The sequence below is a fragment of the Lepisma saccharinum genome, chromosome 21 (assembly GCF_977018435.1).
Source record: "Lepisma saccharinum chromosome 21, izLepSacc3.1, whole genome shotgun sequence".
NCBI classification, from domain to species: Eukaryota; Metazoa; Arthropoda; class Insecta; order Zygentoma; family Lepismatidae; genus Lepisma; species Lepisma saccharinum.
Window position 1 is genome coordinate 35,848,213 of NC_139249.1, and position 13,995 is coordinate 35,862,207.

A 13,995-nucleotide genomic window follows, 5' to 3' on the forward strand; every position below is an offset into this window, starting at 1 on the left:
CAAGATTTTACTATATCTACGTATAATTAGGACGTAAGTTTTGCCGCTTTTCAATTGACCGTTCCAAACTTTGGAATTTTTTAAGTACCTGTGACTTTTGAGGTAACCTTTTTATCAAGGACCAATTTTAGAAGCTTCATAAATTAGGAGAAGTTGACAATATCAACTAGTTCCGAACTCATATGAATTGAGCATTCATATAACCTTAAACAAGTATCACTGAGACAATTATGAATAGCTTTTATCATTAAATTTAACGTTTCTATGAATATTTTTTATAAAGACTCACGAAGTTGAATTGTTAAACTTAAGCCCATGTGCAAAGGCTAATGTATGCATCGTGTCATTGCATCACAAAGTACAGCCTATAATTCAGTGATAACAATCAACTCTTAAAGAGCGAAATCCCAGACTATCTTTAGATTTCTAGATCTGGCACCATACCTAGTTTCCTTTCAGGACTTATTTACCATTCAAAGCAGACAAGTTCCGACAATTCAAACATTTCCTCTGTAGTGTGCACGTACTTATCGCAGAAGTTTATCTATCGGTAAATATGCATGGTGCACTAAGCTTCCTTTTTTGTCCTTTCTACTCTGTTATGCACATCGACATTACGGTCACGGACAAAGGATGACAAGAAGAGTGAAGAACGTTAAGTGGCACTCATAGTGACTCCCAAAACAACACTTTCACTTGTTTTGCCTTTCAAATTATTCCCCGCGGACATTCACGACAGGATCATCTTCAACAACTGTTCGGAACCGTTATATGGTTGTTCAGGTCAGAACAGAACAGATCATAATCACACGTTGATGCGGAAAATTAGTTCCTCTTTTGATTACAGAGATCAATGTTCAATTTTGAACATACGTATCTACTGTCTTCTTTTCTTGAAGAGTAGGAATGAAATCTATTAAGTTTACCTGTAAAACAAAAATGTGAATGCGACTTCAAGAGGTAGTTTTACAGTGGCAATATAATTTATTTACTACATTTGTAGTGTGCAAAGTAAAAGAAAATCCACTGTATCCACAAGTCAATGACATGCTAAGTCATGAAAAAATTGTCCATGTAATAACTAGCAAACCGTTACCTGGAGTAAAATTCTCTTCTATTCTACTGCTGCCTTTGTCGAAAGAGAAAGTAATCATTCGGTCAAGGTCAGTCATCTGAAACTAGTTGAAGGTTTCTTTGCCTTTAATCTTTACTTTTGAACCTTAATCTGCGATTTAATTGTTATTACAAGGGTACAACGACTCAACATGAGCTAAAATTGTTATCAACTGAGAACTTGTAATTTCTATTTTGTAGACTCACAATTAGATTTAGCCAGAGCTGGGTTTCGTATTGAGCATATCAGAGATGCAGAAATTATAAAGACCTCTGAACAATCAAAGGACCAAAAATAATAATATTATTTTTAAAAAGAGTTAATGTTAAATAAAACTTAATTTTTTTGGATTTGTTATCCACGAAGAATTCCAAGAAAAATATGAAATATCTGGATGGCGGATGTTTTGCCAAAAATAAGGAATTAGTATACACACATACACACACACACACACACAAAGGGCTATTCCCTCCCTCCTATATTCCCTCTTTTCACACTTTTCTTCTCGTGGCGCTCAGTTATGAAGGATGTCACAATGACACCCTATGTGCTAGTATTATGTAGAAGCAGTACTTTTTAGCATGTAACGAGTAGAATTTAAGCAGATCAATAATTCGAATCGACCAACACTTTACAGTTTCATGACGTTCAAAATGTTGCTCTCAAGTTAACTTCGTCCATTCTTAGCAGTCCCTATTCGAGCAGCTGGAATATAGCCTCAACGTTTGTAAATTGAGATACAGCATCTGTAATTTCGAGACAATGCCAAAAAGTATTATGTATTTAATGGTAGGTAGTTTTTTTTAGACTGAATCGAACAGTCGTGAGTCACGTGGTCAGGATTTCGATTCTATCTTCTCTTTGTCAAGGTCGCATATGTTCTGCATAGTTTTTCGGCTCTTACATAAGGAAGATCTCGTAACTTTAACGAGAATAGAAGAACCATATTGTGCTTTCTTGTGCTCAATATACGGCTTAAATTCCATGTTTGAAGCATAATACACGTATGCGAGATATCAAAGTACAGAAAATTGGGCTAGAAGAGTCGTATGTGCGTCTGCAAATCCACTGAGGCAAGAAGAGCATTTGACTATTCTTTCTGGCCTCTGTGGTGAACAAAAAAGAAAAATATTGTTTTGTGTATAAAACAGAACTATAAAACTTATATTCGGAAGAACTGACTAAGCGATTTTTCTCGAAAATGTTCATGTTAATGCCATACACGAGTAATTGACGATATTATATTTTAAATCAAGACATTATACATTGTGTTACTTTTCCGAACCACTGTGTGCCTCCACCAGGAATCTACCCGGGACCCATTGATTAGAACGAGGACGTTACCACTACGCCATCGCGGGGCACATATTCTGTTACTGATCGTATCAGCCTTTTGAATTTATATACTTATTCAATTGAAATGTTTGTTATTGATTTTTTTTAGATGAGTAAATAAAGTTGTTTGTAATGCATTTGTAATTTTGCATTACAAATGCAATACGATGAACTGGGTGTTCTTTATGAGTGTCCCTTCATCAATTTAATCATATCATTACTTATTCTCATCTTCGCGATTAGTCAAAAGTAGCTGAGAAGCGAAGCAAAATAAACCAAATCAATCAATTAATACCACGAACTGAAAAGAACTAAACATCATAACATATTGTTTATTTAACTTTAGTTTTATCATTCATAACATCACTAATAACTTTCAGTGTAATATCTAACTTGTTCAAAATCCAGAAATATATTTACACCTTGATAGTGATTCCAAAAGTACTACCAGGTACTACTAAAGGTAGTAGCCGTATGTCATGTGGGATTACTAACATTCTTATAACAGCGTTTCCTCTGTTAATGAAAGTCTTAAATACGTGTCGCCGTTATGTTGTCGCATATGTGGCTCTTTCACCTCTGAAACGTTAAATTTACCGTTTCACACAAGCCATTTTCACAAACACTGAACTCTTGCTTATATGCTCAACGGTAACGAATCCACCTAAAGAAAATATTCACAAATTTTCAAGTTAAAAGTGATGTTGTATTGTGAAAAAAAATCTGTGTTTCTAGAGAAAATCAAGTCGGTCTCGTAAGAGTGTGAATTGACAGTAATGGAGGAACATGCACTTGTCCTCAAAGTTCTAAAACTCGACGATTTCCTCTCATGTATATTGAATGCATTTCCATTTCACTATAAAATTTTTGAAATATATTATTTTCCATAAAATTAAGTGCCTCGTATTCAAAGTGTATTGATAATGCTTCCACCTTGTAGCCTACGAGTCCTGGGTTCCATTCCCAATTGAGATAGGCTGCATAGTGGTTCAAATCCAATTGACATCAATCATAACAAACTTTGCAGCAAGGATTTATTTGTGTGATTCTAAAATTTATGTGATTTTACATAATCATGCTGGTCGACGGATCCACCTATATACATACACTATTCCTCTTTGCTATATGTATTTAATTTTACGAAGTATGTAATTTTCCTCCGCAATTATCACTTCTGTTTAAGCATTTCCGCCACCTCGGTGACCAAGTTCGTTGAACTCACAATCTCACAACCAAAGGCACTTCTTTTGAGTTTCGGCGGGTGCATAGGTGTTTCTTGTGACCGTGCCCCTTCATTAATTTCATCTAATCATCGTGTCGAAAAAGGTGGTAGAAAGGCGACGTAAAATACTGCATCGAAACTTCAGTTATTTTGTTCAGGAATTCCAGCGTAAGTTTTTGTTATTGCGAGAAACAATTCATTTTCATATTCCCAAAAATGATCAAGAACATGTGAGTTAAATTCACCTTCCGGTTTTCTTGTTTTCACTTGTAATCGTAGACTCACAGCTCGCAATAATATTGTTATCATTATTATTTCCTGTGAGACGTTCTGTGGAACATTCATTACACGGTTTCCTGGTTATGATAGTTTATTATCACGAAACTTCTTGTTGCTGGTGTGAAACATTTTACAATATTCTCACGTCTAGAGGGAAAGGTCTAACTTAACATTCTGCAAACCAAGCCGACATCTAACATGATTTTTATTTTAAAGAAAAAAGTTTCGTATAACTTTGTTACTGTATGGAAAAGAGTTGTTTATGTTGAGTATGGACTTGAGGGAAGTGTAAAGAAAGGGAAATTTACTCTTTACGCTAATCGCGACAATGAAAATGAATGATGATACAGAGATACTCGCAAAGGATCATCCAGCATGGGCGGAGTTTCAGATTTTGCTTTGCGGGGGCCAGACTCTGGGAGAAGCATATGATGTACCTGAGGGTTATTGAATATCCCCTAGTTTATAAAGGGTACGAAGGCCTTCCCCCGGAAATTAAAAAAAAAAAAAAAACAACTTAAAAACACTGAGTTTTAGGCCTTTTAGATTTGAAAATGTTAAATATCCTAGCTTAAGTAAACAAATATTAATTAGTATGTTGGTTGTCAGTTTTAAAAGAAGCAAAACAGTACGATTATTGCATTTTGCATTTCATTAATTTTTTATTGATACAATACTCGTATTACTTTAAAAACGTTACGGTACAATAGTAAGCTTCAGAAATTTTAGAAAAATTAAATTGAAAAGTTCTTTTGATGCCTCAGCAGTAACTGTTGACTCAACACAAAGTCATTTTACGTTTTTCTTTCTTCAAACTGTACACATCAATTAAATCGTCTAAGACCAGCTATTGCGGCGCAATTACCACACATACCATCATGCCAAACGTCAAGATTTGCGGTATGGCTTCATAACAAAAATGTAGTAACTGAGCTCAATCATGTGTTATTTTTTTAGTCTTTTTTAAATTGAGGGGGCCAGGCCCCCCCCTCAACTCCGTCTACGATGACCAGTCCAAAACTCAAAATCGGAACATTCAGTAAGCGAGGACCACTTACAACGACTCAATAAATGTCTTCTTGATATTTTTTTCATAGTTTTTACTTGAAGTCCACTTTATTCAAAGAGAGGCTAATCAGGACTGGACCAACAGTTTAAAGTGGGGTTCGAACTACTGTGCAATGTAACTCCGCCGGCACTTTTGTTTACTTTTATTTTGTTGTCAAGGTCACATTTCTCGTTCTCGTACCGGGTGAGTGATGATTAAAGAACGAACGCATCGTGTATCGAGCGGTCAACACACTCATGGCCGTATTTAGAGGGGGGGTTTCTAGGGTTCAACCCCCCCCGAAACTTCTGACATGTTGGATTAATGGAAGTTCAGAAACCAAAATCTGTTAAGTCATTTTCAAAATTCTTTTTCGAAGTATCACAAAAATACAAGGAGACAATATTGAAATGATAGAGCTAGTATTTTCATACATTTGGAATTCTGTATCTTGAGTGAAACAGGATTTATTCTCGGAATCGCAGCCCACCAGCGACCCCTTCATTTTCACTTCTGATGTCCTCTTTCCAGTGTTGTTCCTGAGTCACAAGGAATACAGACTAAAAATTCGCTTATGATTGTTCCAAAATTGTCTTTCCAACTTTTAAATTCCCTGTCCAATAAAGTTGAAAATCCCCTTTGATAGGATTTCAAACCTAGGATCTCCAGTTTCGTAGCGCATTACAATGTTCGTGATTGAGGTTACAATCCATGGACCAGGCTAAGTTCTTAACAAGAATAACTGGTTCCACACTTTTCAAAATTCCAAAATATAAGTTTTAAGGTCAATCAACAAAAACGTTATGACTAAAATTTCCATCTAACTTGTAAAGCTTTTTCTTGAAGGTATCTAAAATTTAATAACAAAGTACAATAATTGTGCACACTGTATGAAACGAAAAAGAAAAAAAAAGCCTTGTGCTGGATATTCATTCATCTGCTGGACGGAGTATATCCTTCAAGGATATAATAATAATTATTATTATTATTATTATTATGGAATAAAATTGTTTTATTATTATGAAACTTTAATTATCATTGTATAATTATTGTTATTATTACTATTAATTGCGTTACCCCCACACCCCCTATACGCCTTCATGGCGTGGTGCTATGCACAGGGGAACACTTTACCTTTTACCTTTTTTATTACTATTAATTCAATTATGATTGAAACCCCCCCGAAAATATTTCCTGCCTACGGCCATGAACACACTCACTCACTAAAATTCTCTACTAGAATAGTATTATCATTGCAATTATTTAAAAGCCGACCTCTGTGATGGAGTTGTTAGCACAGCGGGCTACGGCGCCAGTGGTCTCGAGTTCGAGTCCTGCACTGGGACTTCTTTGTGAATGTTCCTTCATCAATTTCATCATATCATCCCCCATCCTTATCTTCGCGAGTCGCCAAAAGTGTCAGAAAAGCAAAGTAAAATAAATCAAACCAATCAAATAATTTGTCATTAATTTTTGTCGTTTGGAAAATGAACCAACTCTTCCGAAAATGCACGCCTCCCCTTTTTTTATAAATTTATAGCCATGGAACACATCTGATGTACACTTCTTTTCCTCAGTCTTAACATCGACCAACTATTTATGCAACACCCTGTCCGCTGCTCATAAGACGACGACAAGGGACATCTAGCTGATATAGAACAGGTTTTTGAGCACGTACAAAGCTACAACGCATCCTCTACTAAAGCCGTCCAACCGTGTAATCATTACAAAACGCTGTGTACAGAAAGTAATGGAAAAACAAGCACGGATGCGTAACTTGCATTCATTAAACGAATCTACCGCATCCACCGGGACCAACACCAACAATTAACGTTATTCAGCATACCTGCAATTCCAAGGACATGCTCACTGAAGATGCGTTTCCGATGTCGATTTACAGAAGCGTCAACAGATCTAGTGGACATGCTTCTGTCACTGTGGTAGTTTTCAGTTTCTTGACACTAACTTCTCGCACAAACTGTGCGCCGCTTCCTGCCCTGGAGCTGCGTGGCGTTCTTCACTTGTTTGTGGAGATAACAAGGCGGGACTGTGCTTCCTGGAAATTTGTTTACATTCGTGTTTCTTGAGAGCGATACCTGTAGCTTACTAACTGCTGCCTGGAAGCGACACACGGCGAGAGTTATCTCTCCTCTTGTCCTCTAGCTGCAGACACTCGCACAGGTGCACCGTTACGTCACGTGAGCCAATCAGCGAGCGTAAAATGTCGCAGCGGGTTGTCTTGATCAAGGGAAGGCATGAGTGGACTCATCTAATTGCTTGATGAGACGGTTTCCCTTTTATTTTTAAAAGGTACGGATTTTTCTGTTCGTTGTTTTCCATTTCAACAGTTCCGTTTTCACGATTAACCTAGAGAGGCAGAAAAAGGTCAGTATTGAACAATTAGCATGTGTTAATTACAAAACAGATTTACTTTCATTTTCGTCAGTATCACTGTTATTATTGTTTTTGTGGTACTTTAGTATTACACGGACTACCTCATTTCAGACCGTCTGTTTTCTGGGAAAGCAAAAGAAATACTTATGGACATAATAGGAACATTGCATGGACGTAGGCAGGAAAATTTTTCGAGAGGGTTTCAATCATAATTGTTCCCATAGGCGTCACCAGAAATTTGAATAATAGTAATAATAACAAAATAACAATAATTATACAATAATTATTAAAATTTCATAACAATAAAACAATTTCATTCCAATAATATAATAATAATTATTATTATTGTTATATCCTTGAGGGGGCTTACTCAATCCAGCAGATGAGTGAATATCCAGCACAAGGCTTTTTTTTTTACGTTTCATACAGTGTACTGAATTGCACAATTATAATACTTTGTTATTAAATTTTAGATACCTTCAAGAAAAAGCTTTAAAAGTTAGATGGAAATTTTAGTCATAAAGTTTTGGTTGTTCAACAAAACTTAATATTTGGATTTTTTAAAAGTGTGGAACCAGTTATTCTTCTTAAGAACTTAGCCTGGTGCATGGATTGTAACCTCTATCACGAACGTAATGCGCTATGAAACTGGAGATCCTAGGTTTGAACTCCTATCAAGGGGGATTTTCGAATTTATCGGACAGGGAATGTAAAAGTTTTAAAGGGAATTTTGGGACAATCAAGGGAATTTTCAGTCTATATTCCTTGTGATGCAGGAACAACACTGGAAAGAGGACGGCAGAAGTGAAAATGGAGGGGCCACGGGTGGGCTGCGATTCCGAGAATAAATCCTGTTTCACTAAGTTTCAGAATTCCAAATGTATGAAAATTCTATCTCGATCGTATTTTTGTGATGCTTCGAAAAAAAAAATTGAAAATGAGTTACAGATTTTGGTTTCTGAACTTCCATTAATCCAACATGTCAGATGTTTCGGGGGGGTTGAACCCTAGAAACTCCCCCTCTAAATACGGCCATGGAACACTGTATTTGAAAGTTTACAATATAACCTAACCTAACTTAACCGTAATCAGTGGCAGGCGTAGACAAATGAGGTAGTCCGTACACCTATTTGTTATAATTAGGGAGGAGCCGATACCATATCAGAATATAAAAATTGCTGCTATGTAATAAAAAATACATTTTTTCCACATAGTAGTGGCACGAAATCAATGGAAATTCAAATTTTGCATAACTTTCAGCGTTACTATTTTCAATATAAGGAACAGTAACGTTCTCTGTTTCCAACTACGTAGGTAAAATGATTTTCATGGATTCGGTACCGACTTCCGTGGTGGAGTTGTTTGCAGGCCCTTCATCATTTTCATCATATCATCACTCATCCTCATCTTCGCGATTAGCCAAAAGTGGAAGAAAAGCGAAGTAAAATAAACCAAATCAATCAATAATGGATTTGCCTAAGGTAAGGAGCTAGGCTTCCTTGTATGATGAATTTCGCACATGTGCGCTTTATTTCAATTTGTCACTTCTGATTGCATGAAAAGACTTCAGTGTTTTGGCTTGATTGCTATGCTACATTTATTTGGAGTGTAGTAGTGAAGCTAGACAGAAATGATTGTTTAATAAGAGAAAAGAGGATGCGTTTAAGTTATAATGCATACATAGAGAAAGTAAAATAAAGTTAATGTTCATTCAAGCAAAGCTGACTCCTTGTTCCATCATTTTTATTTTTTTATAATAATATAAATTTACACAGTCTGACAATTAAGTTATGAGACAATCGTTATCAAATTAAAATAAAATAAAATATTTTAATATTGCCTGTTGTTTACTCAAAGTATGTTCCTCCTGCATCAATATAGCAATTGGCACCGTTGGCCAAAGATCGAAACCATATTTGCAAGTCTTCATGTGGTATGACTTGAAGATTGGATGTTACAACCTGTTGGCTATTCCTGTGTTCATCAAAAGTGCGTAATCCGTGCATTATCGTGGAGCATTAACCAACTGCTCGCTTCAGGATACTGAGATCAGAAACGATCAGTTCTCTTTCATAATCATTGAGAGTAGTAACAGAGCCAATTAGTTTCATCGTCTGGAGGAAATACATGATGAATAATGCCTTTGCTGTTGTATAATATACAATATTGTCTTCACCTTTGATTTTTTGAGCTGCATTTTCTTGCCTCTTGGTAAATTTAGCGACTTTCATTCTGCGATTTGTCGTTTCGTAGCGAAAATGCTCTGTTTCGTCCTCCACATCAATGGAATTCAGGAAATGTTTATTCCTTCAGAATATATTTCATGAAACTTGTTCACTCGCTGCTCCTTGGCGATTACGTAACGACACCCTTACACCTCCCTCACGACATGGCGGCATAATTCCCAACATGCCCATCGCAAGTTCATGAGGTGTTGCCTGTAGATTATGGACCACACGTCCCCACTACACCATGAACAAATTACTTCAAGATAGAATGCACACGTTGGGCAAAATAAATTCAGTCTCTGTCGGACTGTGTATGAAGACATAGCCTATTATGTACCAGAAACATATATATAACACATTAAGTCTTCACATATGTATTGTGTTACATTATTTTTTTATTGTTTGGAATTAAGAAAGTGAAACTGTACTGAACCCTCCAACCAATGAATATTGTTTAAGCTGTATGAGTAATAAAATTCAAATGAACTATCGTTGATTGTGTGTAATTTTTTTGCAAGAAAATTTCCATCAGGAAGTTATCCTTTACTTTCTTCTTGCTACAGTTGCTTTTTTTGAAAATGATCAACTGAAACTATAACTCACTTGTTTTTAACTGCTATGTACATTCATAGCACGGAATCCATTGTAGATTTCTCTGTCGTCAGAAATATTTTATATGTTTGAACAGGGTGCGAAATCATTGAAGACTGTTGGGGGAAGAAAGATCTTAATCTTAATATATATATATATATATATATATATATATAATTTTTGAAAATCTGGACCGTTTTAGAAGAAAGTTAACTAAAAGTATGTAAGTCTCTTAACCACATGTAATTTTATTCTATGTTATTATCTTTGTCGTATGTTCTGTTAATTCGTTCCAATGTAAAATGGCAAATGCTGTATTTGGAATCTTATATTAAATATAGTGGGCCAAAAGTAGCCTTACAGTTGTTTCATTATTGGTTTCACGTTTTTTATCTAATTTTTCAAAATAATAATTCCAAACCAGTATTCTATATCCTTTATCTACGCTATAGAAATGTTATTAAGCTATTTCCTCAAATGTCGGTTTTGATTTTTATTGTCTTTTTACTTGTTAGGTAATTATCAGTAATGAAAAACAATTTAAATCTAGAGCAAAGAAAGTGGATACTAAAGCAGTATTCGAAGTGTGAAAATACGGAGCAGGTGCGCACAGCACCTTTTAACACCCCCACCTTCACGCCAAGCAATTTATCACATAAGAAATACATTTGAATGCACAGGTTCGGTGGTTAATTTACCGAAATCTGGTCGTCCTAAGACTTCTATGACCGAAGATAATCAGATGAAAGTTGCTGTAACATTTGTGAACAGTGCAAAGAAGTCTACACGACGTGCTTCTATCGAACTATCCATACCAAGAACAATGAGTAAGCTTAAATTAAAACCATATCGCCCACGACTGGTGCATGATCTTTTGGAGGACGACCCCGATCGCCGATTGCAGTTCTGCGAACTGATGCGTAACCAAATCGGTTTGGAGCCAGACCTTCTGGAGAAGATCATCTGGTCAGATGGGGCTTGCTTCAAATTGACAGGTCACGTGAACAGGCATAACTGCGTGTACTGGGCTGATGACAATCCTCATGTTATCATCATTTCTCAACTGAACTAGTCTGGCGTCACAGTGTGGTGTGCATTGTCCAGCGAAGGTGTTGTCGGACCAGTTTTCTTTTATGGAACTGTGGATGGGGTGAATTACCTAGAAATGCTTCGTGACGTGGTAGTGTACTTACGAGATGAAACTGTGTTAAGAAAGGTAAGTGAAGTGTTAAATAAATGTGCATAAACAGTATTGAACACATAAATGTACTGTACAGTGCATACCTACTAAGTAGGGGTGTGCGGGATCCCGAAAATTCGGGACCGGGATCGGGAAAAAGAAATTCCCGTCCCGATCCCGACTTCGGGAAATGAATTCCCTACTTTTCGGGATCCCGAGCAGTAGGGAAATACCGAATGGACATTTTAAAAAGTTGTTAATTCTCGACGTTTTCTGCATTGTAAATGTCTGGAACTTATCGAAAATTATTCGTTTTTGTATCAGAAATGCAAAAACAATCACTTAAAGTGAAAATGACGTGTAGAATTCGAGATTTCCAGAGGTTCGGGAAATTTTGAACATTTCCCGTCCCGAAAATTTCTCGACTGCGTCGGCAAATTGCGAATTTTTCCCGTCCCGAATGTCGGGATTTAAAAAATTTCCCGTCCCGACCCAAAACATTCTGTCCCGCACACCCTTCTACTAAGTGTAAGGCTACTTTTGGCTCACCCCGTATATATATGTATATATATGTTTGTGTGTGTGTGTGTGTGTGTCTGTATACACATAATTATTATTATATGACATACATATACATAATGTTATTAAATATAAAATAAATTACTAACTATTTAAAAATACATTTTTATTCAATACATATATCAAATATTTATAAAGTAGCAAACTAATTCCTTTACCAACTGATTAAATATGTCAATAAATTACAAAATAGCTGAAATAGTTTTATTATGTAATAGTTGAAATGAAATAGTTTTGTTTAGTTTTTGGTTTATATTAATATAAATCAATTAGTTTTGGTTTCTATTAATATAAATCAATTAGATTTCATAGTTATATTTGTCTTGCATTCTTGTTTCACTTTTATTGTGCATACGTTGGCATGTATGTTAATGATCTCTTGAAAGATATAGTGTGTGTTTTCAATATTATCCTCAGTAAAGTATATTTGAGGTCAAAACTAATTGCATATCTTTTTTATCTTTTGTTGTTGTAACAAAAACACTTTTCCCCGTAATTTTTTTGTGGAGAGATTTTTTATATGATTTGTTGTTTTAAGTCGCCTTTTTGCACAGAAAGGCTAATCGGGACTGGACCTACAGTTTAAAGTGGGATCCGAACAACTTGTGCCTCTACCGGGTATCGAACCCGGGACCCCTTGATTACAAGGCGACGAAGCTACCACTACGCCATCGGGGAGGCCTGTGGGGGGGGAGGGGGGATATTTTAGGTCAAGATTTTTGGTGGGGAAATCCCCTTCGTCTCCCCCAAGATTTCGCACTCTTTGTGTGAGTGAGGCCAATGAAAGGAAGGTAATGAATTGCAAATAAACAGGGCTTCATAGAGCAAAATATAGGAGAGAATACCCGTTTTTGTTATTGGCCATGAAATATAGGGTTACACGACTTTGAAACACCTGTAGAATAGATTCTCATTTTCCTTCAGGATTTTAATTCAACGTTATTATAATAAATCTCGTTTGTAACGTCATCTAACTACAAACAATACTAAAATGTAATATTTTTGCGTCAACATTTGCAGCGCTCTCATGAGAAACAAAATTGACATCTTTAGCATGTAGGATTCATACAGGACTCATCTTCTTACTTTGGAGCATGTATTTCACTACATATTAGATAATAAGGTGTAGTGATTGCGATTAAATGGAGAAGATGGGCATGGAAAATGGCCTTTGCACTGTGGTAGACTGACGATATGGTCTGAAAAACCGTTGATGATGAATCTTCTAAAGATCACCTCACAATTCACTTCCCCCTATACTCTGTCCCAGGAATCTCTAAAGCAAGGTCGCGCATAACGATAGAGAAGGGGAGAATGCGAGTGGCCGGAGCGAAGCAGTACACGCTGCTGCACTAGCTTTTTTCCTCCACGCAATCCCATTCCACGTGTACATTGGTTGAGCCCTCCCGGGAGATTACAAGGCGATAACGCTACCACTACGCCATCGGGGAGGCCTGTCGGGGGAGGGGGGGATTTTTGAGGCCAAGATTGTTGGTGGGAGGAAATCCCCTTCGTCCGCTAAAGATTTCGGACTTAATATTAAAAGTATGGGCCAACCAAGATGTTGGTATAATTTGGGGGTACTCATTTTCCTTTATACCACAGTTACATGGTTATGAATGGATGCCAAAAAACCATGATTGCCATCTCAAAGTGGTAGCTAATAGAAATGGTGGGCAATCCAAAGTAGCGGATGTTGACATTTGAAAAAATGACTATATCTCTGAAACCAACAGCCCGATCTCAACCAACGTTTTTTTTAAATGCAATATGTTCTATATTTAATGTTATGGTTAGTTTTTCGATAGGAGCAACCGTTAACTAGTTAATCACGGATTAGTAAAAAAAACTCATTTTTACTATTAATTTTATATTTATCATTAATGTATTAATAATATAGACATCTGAGAAGAAAATGTTCCAAACAAACATTGTAGCGTAAACGCTTATCTTTAATTTGACATATTACACTTGTTGGTTTTCACCTTAGAATTCATATAAAACAAATGAACTTTGTAGTGTGTG

The 13,995-nt window shown here is 36.3% G+C and overlaps 1 protein-coding gene across 1 annotated transcript in view; it reads right to left on the reverse strand.

The window, feature by feature from the left end:
* Positions 1-7,156, reverse strand: part of LOC146003998 (uncharacterized) — a 59,951-nt gene extending 52,795 nt beyond the window's left edge. Inside the window, exon 1 of the mRNA XM_083142545.1 lies at positions 6,845-7,156. Coding sequence (XP_082998671.1) covers positions 6,845-6,923 — 79 coding nt within the window. The 5' untranslated portion in view covers positions 6,924-7,156. The remainder of the gene's footprint in view (positions 1-6,844) is intronic.
* Positions 7,157-13,995: the final 6,839 nt, after the last annotated feature.